The sequence below is a fragment of the Sprattus sprattus genome, assembly GCF_963457725.1.
Source record: "Sprattus sprattus genome assembly, chromosome: 10".
Lineage (NCBI taxonomy): Eukaryota > Metazoa > Chordata > Actinopteri > Clupeiformes > Clupeidae > Sprattus > Sprattus sprattus.
In genome coordinates this window covers 32,612,088-32,620,408 of record NC_137908.1, presented here as the reverse complement: position 1 = coordinate 32,620,408, position 8,321 = coordinate 32,612,088, and the positions used below count along the sequence as shown (strand labels likewise).

The following is an 8,321-nucleotide window of genomic DNA, read 5'->3' as shown; positions in this document are numbered from 1 at the left end:
ACCTCTAACGGCAATCTTTGAGATGTGCAAGTCTGCGCCTCCACCTGGTTCAGGAATAGAAATTCAACAGTTGAAAGTGATATAAGGCGACAAAACGTTGTTTTCTTTTTTTGTGTGTGTCTGTAAACGATTTGCTTGACAAAGAACATTACATTTTTTAATTTAATGTGTAAGAGATACAAAATTAGGCATAAATGGTAAAAATCCAAGGCATATGCAATGCAAGTCACCAATAGCTTATACTGTTCAGTTCTGCATACAGTGACACTTGCATACAGCCATACTGATATATTTCTGACGAAATGAAAACCAGCTCATTCTAAGTATGTATTGGCTCCTTTCTGAATAATTACATATGACAACACTAGCACGCTCAAACCCATCCTATGTAAAATAATCTTGCATTCCCATCAGTTATCTTCAAATTTAAGACAAATATTACAACACAAAAAGTTTTTGCACAATGTATGTACACAGTCACTTCTTTACATTTATGTAATTTAATGTGCCCAGATGGAGAATGGGGCCAACGTCCAAAGTGACAGCCATAATTAAGGCCCAGGCTTTTTTTTTTGCCCATTACAAAGACTTTCACAAGAGAATTTGGCACTGTACTCATCTTAATCAGAATGACACAGACTTTTACGGAGAGGAAAAGTATCTATCTGTGTTTGCTATTGTACATATAAACAAGAGCTTAAAAAAAACATTGACAAGAGAAGACACTGTGATGAAGGCAGAAAAATAAATATTCCTTTCCACTAGAAAAGAAATTAAGAAAAGACAGTGGCACATGGCCTAATGGCATTTTTTATTCACAAGCCAACCCACCCCCCCACCCACCCACACATCCTTTCGTCTTTTCACTAAACTCTATTTGTTTGGTTTCCAGTGTTAACGGTGCTTCTCCTCACCTCAACCGAGGCACTAAATACATTTTGTTATTTCAATGTGCTCCTCAGAGATTTGAAAAACAAAACAGAAAAGTGTTGTTGTCCCCCCCCGCCACACACATTAACAGATAGGAGCTGAAGCGGGTGGGATTCCTCCTCCAGTCTTGGCAGTCCGGATTAGGCAACCTGAGAAGAAAGAGCTGAGCAAGCAGCATGGCTGTGATTGGTTCATCCACCAGTCAATCATCTCTGTCTCTGCCTTGCCCATCTCTGAAGGAGAGTTCATGCCCTACACAGGCCACTCTGCTGCGGCCAGGCCAGGCCAAGGACAGGGAGCCCAGCGTGCATGGTTTTCACCAGAGCTCGCACTTCCGTTTGGGGTTCATGGGGGAGTTGGCTTTGCAGCCGAAGTGCCTGGAGAAGTCCTGGGAGTTGGAGACAGTGCCAATGACGCGGTACCGTGACGGGCTGTGGGGGTCTGTGATCACACCTTCGTGGGAGCTTTCAGGAGTCCGCACGGAGCACCACACCTATGTGGTCCAGTGTTGACACACAAACACACACAGATTTAAGGCCTGAACATTATTCCCTCCTATTCTAAAATATCATAATTACCTCCAGCAAGGAGGTTATGCGATCGGGTCTGTTAATTTATTTGTCCGTCTGTTTGTCTGTCTGTCTGTCTGTGGACAAGATTTCTCAGAAACTACTGGGCGGATCTTTCTGAAATTTTCACAAGAGGTGGATCTTGGTCCTGGGACATCCCCATTAAAATGTCAGGATGATCCGGATAGATCTGGCTTTACTATCAACGTCAACCCTTGCTGGAGGTCAGAAATCTCGGATTGCTCTTGTTCTGTCATATTTCCTTTAAATGTCTACAATGGACATAGTGTGAGGTAATCTTGTGACAAAGCTTGACCATGTACTGTATAACAAGTTTTAAATGTGCTATAATTTTGGATATTAAATACTGAATGTGAAAATGTTGCCAGATTCAATAGTGCAGCTACAGTCCTCCAACACGTAATAATTCTGGGTCCTGCATATAATGGAAGTAATGGAAATGTGCCATCTTACTTATCCAGTGCCAGGATACGGAATTTTCTGTCACATACATCCATTTGTCAAGCCCAGATAATATTTGGTTCCAAACTGTAGGACAAAACCTTGTCCAATGGCTAACAGTAAATAGGCTATGTCTAGAAATCCACTGTGTCCACTCAATTTTCTCAAGTATCTGACAATACTAAACACTGGGTGTAACTAAGAACCTGTCATAACAGATGCATACATGCATATGAATAAATAAAACTACATTTTTCCCCATAAAAACATGCACTACTTCAAGCATTGATACATTGGTTTGTGATGGGTATTATCAATTATTGGAAAGCCAATTAGAAAATGTTATGCAAATGTAACAGAATCAAATTGGAAAATGAATTGAGATGACTCACCTGAGCGAATCCAACAAAAAACAGCTGATGGTTGGTCAACCCCACAGCAGGCAGACTTTCCTCCTCCCCGTTCTTCCTGATCCAGTTCACGTAGGCCTGTGAGACAGCGATCAGGTTTCACTCTCCTAATTGAACTTTCCTTTAGCTACACAGAAATGTCTTCACAAACACAGCACTGTCCCTCCCTGCACCTAGGCTTGATTACCCCTCTGACACCTGTGCTAACCCAGAGCACTCTAGGTCCTTTCCTGCCATATGTTTTGCTCATCCACCTTAGTGACCTAAGGCCTTTGTGCCGACGGAAAGAATGTGTGAGCTACAGACCGCTCCGCCACCTGTCGTGTTCCAAGGCTTTACAGTGAGGAAGGCTTGCTTCGATTTTCCACCCCAGATAGGCTTTGGTGCCCCCTACCCCCCAGCCCTCGCGCCCCATTAACCCAAAGTAATGAATGAGGAAAGCTGGCTGGGTGGGGTGGGGGGGTTGGGTGACAGGTTCCACACGCATCACACATTTTCCGTGTATTGCGCACAGCACGCTGCTTTGGAACGCGTTAACGTGTTCTTTTTTTAAACTGACTGCATAAGTAAGATTTGATCTGGACCCCCACATCAGGCCAGTCATCCTTTTCCTTTCAGCTAACCTCTAATTTAGCTTTTTACAAATACCCTTTAAAATCAGACATGCTGCTCTGCTCTACAAAGGCAAACGATCGATCACTCTGTTGGCAAAACCACAAACAAACACATTCTCCCTCACTAAAACACATTTTGTTTCAGTACATCACTTTTCATATACATGAGACTGAGGGTCCATCGCTGTTTTACTGCATGTGTAACCTCCTGCGAACCAACCCATTGGATGACACTTTTTTTTCTTGGTTTCCAGGAGGATATTTTAGTAACTGCATGTTGCCTTTTTGTATTAGTTTGTAGAAGAGAACAGGGAGAGGCAGGAACATTATTGGCCAATGGGCCATTGTTGAAGTCCCTGGCCAATATGACAATAGTGGGGTTCTCCACAGTCATGCCACCTTGAGGCCTAATAACACCCAACATTTCTGGGTGGGCTTTGGGATGTCTTGTTTGTGTGTGAGCAGCAGGATCATGTACAGGCAGAGCATTCTGTCTATGTCGTAGTTTGGGACAATGTCCGTTTTCACCACGCTGTCCTGATACAGGAGTGCCTCAACATCAACCAGCGATCATAAATGTTTGTCTTCCACCATACTCCCTTTTCCTAAACCCCCCAAAAATAGCTTTTCTCTGCATGCTGGTGGAAGGTATATGACCCACCACCCTATACCAGGGAAAATCCAATGGAATGGGCCATTAAAAAGGCCATGGAATTGCCAATCTAGTCATGGCTGGATCTGGCACACAAGAGGGTTTTTGAATGACATGATTCACTTCATGTCAATTTGACTTTGAAATTGAAGTTCCATTTACAGTATACTGCAATGTGCTTTTCATTTTGTCTTTGTCCTTTTGCAGTACTGTATTTCTGCTGTATGCAAGTGCTGAATCCAGACATTCAATACTCTTCTGCTTGCACTACTTAAAGTATGCAATATCAAGACTGTATTGCAGAGTTGTGCATATTTTGTTTGGAAAACACAAACTGTGTTTGCTGTATTATTAAACAATTTTATTTTCTGGAGCTGCATGCCCTTAACTCAGTGTATTTTCTTTTTTGATGTAGTGTAATGACTGCTTAGTAGTGTGTTTATTTTGACTGGCTTTCTGAATGATCTAAAAGCATTGATTTTGAGCACAGATAAAATAGTTTGGAGGCAATTGTTTGACTTTTGCAAGACGAGGGTCTTGTGTTTACAGTTTTGAGAAAAGGGTGGAAGGTTTCAAGAAAAGTTAATTATCTTGGAATCTGAACCCATGGCTTGGCACTGACTTTAGGCAGTACCAGCTGACCTGCAGGGACACAGGGAGGTTTCAATTCTGACCTTGTATGCAGCTTTCAGTCCCCCGTTGTCTGCTATATTCTCCCCCAGGGTGTGCTTGCCATTCAGAGGCTCCTTGTTGATGGTGTAGTTGCTGTACTGCTCCACCATGCACTGAGTCTGGTGCTTGAAGGCCTCTACAGACGAGTTCTTCCACCAGGAGCGCAGGTTCCCGTCCTTGTCATACTCCCTCCCTGATGGGTCATACACAGTGGCGTTGTCTCATAATTGGACTGTGTTTCAGGTCACAATGTTTATAATAAATGTGTAGGGACAGCTACCACAATAATGACTGATTAGCTGTAACTCTAGAATCTTTTATCATACTAACTTCTAACATAAATTAATTCAGTTGATCATATTAGTTTTGTACTTACCCTGGTCATCAAAGGCATGTGTCAGCTCGTGTCCCATAACTACACCAATTCCACCAAAATTAAGGGCTCTGAAATGAGATGATTCATTAATGGATTCATATAACTTCCTCCATATGGTAGGGTACTGATACTGTACACATTTATAAGCAGCTTCCCCACTGGTCGTACGTGCAAGTGTGATCGGATTGTATAAGTGTTTGAATGATTGATGAGTAAAGAAAGCGCATGTGAGTGAGGATCGTACATGTGAGGGATGAGATCACTCACTGAACAAGAGTGATAGAAGTGCACGTTGGTGATGTGAGTGCATGAGAAAGATAGGAGTGCACGTTGGTGATGACAATGATAGAGTGCACATTGGTGATGTGAGTGCTTAAGAGTGATAGAAGTGCACGTTGGTGATGAGAGTGCATGAGAAAGATAGGAGTGCACGTTGGTGATGACAATGATAGAGTGCACATTGGTGATGTGAGTGCTTAAGAGTGATAGAAGTGCACGTTGGTGATGAGAGTGCATGAGAAAGATAGAAGTGCACTTTGGGCATGAGAAAGATAGAAATGCACGTTGGTGATGTGAGCGCATGAGAGTGATAGAAGTGCACATTGGTGACAAGATTGATGGCTGGAAGGTAGTGTGCATGAGTTAGGATAGAGCAGGTGACTGTCAGAGAAGCATGTGTGGTGACAAGTGGGCATGTGATTATCTTACTTTGGCCATGAGCGGCTGTAAAATGGAGCCTGGAGGATGCCGGCTGGCAGGACCATCTCATTCTTGGTGGGGTTGTAATAGGCGTTTACCGTGGGCGGTGTCATACTCCACCTGTACATTTGAGAAACCACATGAATCTCTCTTTCTCTCTATCTCTGTCTGTGTTTGTGTGTGCGCTTCTATGTGCATAAAATCTTGAAGCTTGCCAGTAGCACACCTGAAGGCAGGAGGACCGGAAGAACACATCTTTATCATCTCTGTACTGAACTATGGCAGGTGTTGGGGTATTTATGGCAGATATGATATGGCAGATTTGGGGGTGTTTAAGACAATTTTCCAAGCAAGTATCTTTCTGAATAAGCACACACTGGCGTTGCTGCTAAGTTTCATAAAGTGTGTCTGTGTGTGTGTGTATGTCAGTCTGTGAGTGTGAACCTCTGACCACAAGACTGCTTCCTGCTACTACAGAATTGTGTGAGTATGACCGTAATTGTGTGTGTGAGTGTAAGTGTGTGTGTGGATGTGTTTGTGTGTGTGTGTGTGTGTGTGTGTGTGTGTGTTCTTTCATGCAGCTGAGGTTGAATAAATGTGGGTGTATTTTAGGTCTAGGGCAGAACTCACTGGTTCCTGTTTGGGGCCTTCCTGAGCTGGTCTCCTGTGACTCTTCCAGAGAAGTTGTAGTACTGCATGACATTCTGGAAGTACAGCTCTGACACCACCTCAAACTGCAAGAAACAGAAAAAATTACTACTTAGCCCTCTAATTATCTTTCAAGGGCTTGGTAAGCATATGCTGGTTTGTACTAAGTACCATAAAGACCACACAACAGTATCAATCCGTATTCCTTTATACCTACATCATTGAACACCTTGTCCAGTTCCTTGGGGTCCATGATGAACTTGGGGTAGCCTACCATGTTGTAAATGGCATCAGCCTAAGTGAAGAGACAAAAAACAACCACCAGATGGTACTGTTGAGCAACAGAGAGGTAGATTGTCGTGTCATAAGTGTGTGCTATGGCAGAGGGTGTGTTTGGATGTGATGGATTTAGATTGAGCTGAAAGGCTAGCATAGGCCATGGTAGGAGGTTATAGGTCAAAGTATTTAAGCAGGCTACAACTACAACATCAGATCAATCACTTTTTACAGGAGGACTTTTAAATGGGAGGTTTCTTTGATAAGCAAGCCCTGATGTTTGGGTGATGTTTCATTGTAGTAGAACATAAATATAGTTGTTTTAGAGAGCTAAATAATCAGCAACGTTGCCCTGTCGCACAATTCTGAAGTTACAAAACCTTTATTTCGAGACGTGTAATAATATTGATCTAATTGAAAAAGCAAAAGGGGCTTCTCACTTCAATTACATTTCTTGCAAAGTTAATCTGTGAATGAAAGTACATAAGTACTGTTTTGTTATGATCACATGACCAACATAAAAACGTTGAAAAATATCAGTCATCCTTATGTGACCTCAGAGTTCTGCAAAGGACACTCTTCTGTCAACAACTGAAAAATTCACTGTGTCCCCCCCACCCCATGTCTCACCCTGTCTCCTCGGGGAGGACAGTGCTGTGCGGTACGCCATGGAACCCACAAAGCCAGAGCCAGCACACAGGGCTACCGTCAGGCCGAGTCGCCATAACAACCCTCGACAGGCTGACATTTCCATCTATATGTCAAATCCAGTAAGCCAGGCCGGAGGCCACAGGTAATGGAAGGGTGGGGACTCAATTTGGCCGTGCTCAGGGAAGGTATTCAAAGCAGAATCTGCACGCGCACACACACACACACACACACACACACACACACACACACACACACACACACACACCTTTTCCTTGGCGGCCTTTTTGGTGTCCGAGTCCATCCAGGCAACATCTCTCAGGCTCTCCTCAAAGGCCAGTTTGATGTCTGACACCATGTCTTCAGCCTAGATGAGAAAATGATATTACTGACAGACAGCTCCTCTGAGAGAGTTTAACCTGAAGCAAAGTTCTGTTGTAAGACAATATTTGAATAGTGACTGAATGACATAAGAGGCTGGACTTAAAAGCATGAAATCAGCCAGCTCAGTGTCAGAGTAGCATTTCATTTTTTTCCACATCCGTGGGGTAGGTGTTGCAGGGTGTGTGGTCCACTTACAATAGTCTTGCTGTCCTCTGCGAATGTGGCTTTGACAAACAGGGCCCCTAGTGCGAAGCCTAATGCACTATCTGTGTCGCTCACACACAACTTCCAACGTGGGGTGCAGCTCTGCAACAAACAAAGAAACAGACACACCATTAACAGACTAGTCTCAGTCTAAGTACACAATATGTTTATGAAACACATTTCCATCTCTATATGGTATATCCTTTGTGAGGACAACACCCTCTTCCTGGTCCATGCCCTTACATTCATAAACCACAACTAACCACCACATCAAACCTACTGACAGAACCAAAGAGAACAAAGCAGACCAGTCATGAACTGTACCTTCTCAGGCATAGGCGCTTCACCTAAATATGGCCCTTGAAAAACCACAAAAGGAACCACAAAAGTTGACATCATGTCTGAGTTCTTTGTTTTTGTAAATTGGTTCCTGTCAGGTCAGTGACGAAAGTCTAAAACAAACTGAGGTGTCACTTCCTGTGAGCAGAGGAAATCTTGACTAAGGGTATGTAGGGTAAGGCTTTTTCATGGCTTACAGACAGCCTTTATAAACATTTTAATAAATGTATGTTAATGTGTTCCTGGAACGTAACAAAAACAAATAGATGTGTAAGTCGATCATAGCGAAGAGTTTTGTTTATAGCGCTTTTCAAGCTCTTTATTTGTTTCTTATCTATTATGTCGACTGCAGCCCACCCCTTAAAGCCTGGCTTTTGTTTTTACAAGCAGAGATTGACAGCAACAGGACACCCTTGTCACCCCTCACTTCCCCTCTCC

At 43.2% G+C, this 8,321-nt stretch overlaps 1 protein-coding gene across 2 annotated transcripts in view; it reads right to left on the bottom strand.

The window, feature by feature from the left end:
- Window positions 1-284: 284 nt before the first annotated feature.
- ece1 (endothelin converting enzyme 1) overlaps window positions 285-8,321 on the bottom strand; it is a 30,654-nt gene continuing 22,617 nt past the window's right edge. For both annotated transcript variants that reach the window (XM_080846816.1, XM_080846815.1), the window contains 9 exons: window positions 7,536-7,646; window positions 7,225-7,323; window positions 6,250-6,327; window positions 6,015-6,118; window positions 5,394-5,504; window positions 4,686-4,753; window positions 4,312-4,502; window positions 2,354-2,449; window positions 285-1,423 (listed from right to left, as the gene is read on the bottom strand). In XM_080846816.1, coding sequence (XP_080702942.1) covers window positions 1,247-1,423; window positions 2,354-2,449; window positions 4,312-4,502; window positions 4,686-4,753; window positions 5,394-5,504; window positions 6,015-6,118; window positions 6,250-6,327; window positions 7,225-7,323; window positions 7,536-7,646 — 1,035 coding nt within the window. In that variant the 3' untranslated portion in view covers window positions 285-1,246. The remainder of the gene's footprint in view (window positions 1,424-2,353; window positions 2,450-4,311; window positions 4,503-4,685; window positions 4,754-5,393; window positions 5,505-6,014; window positions 6,119-6,249; window positions 6,328-7,224; window positions 7,324-7,535; window positions 7,647-8,321) is intronic.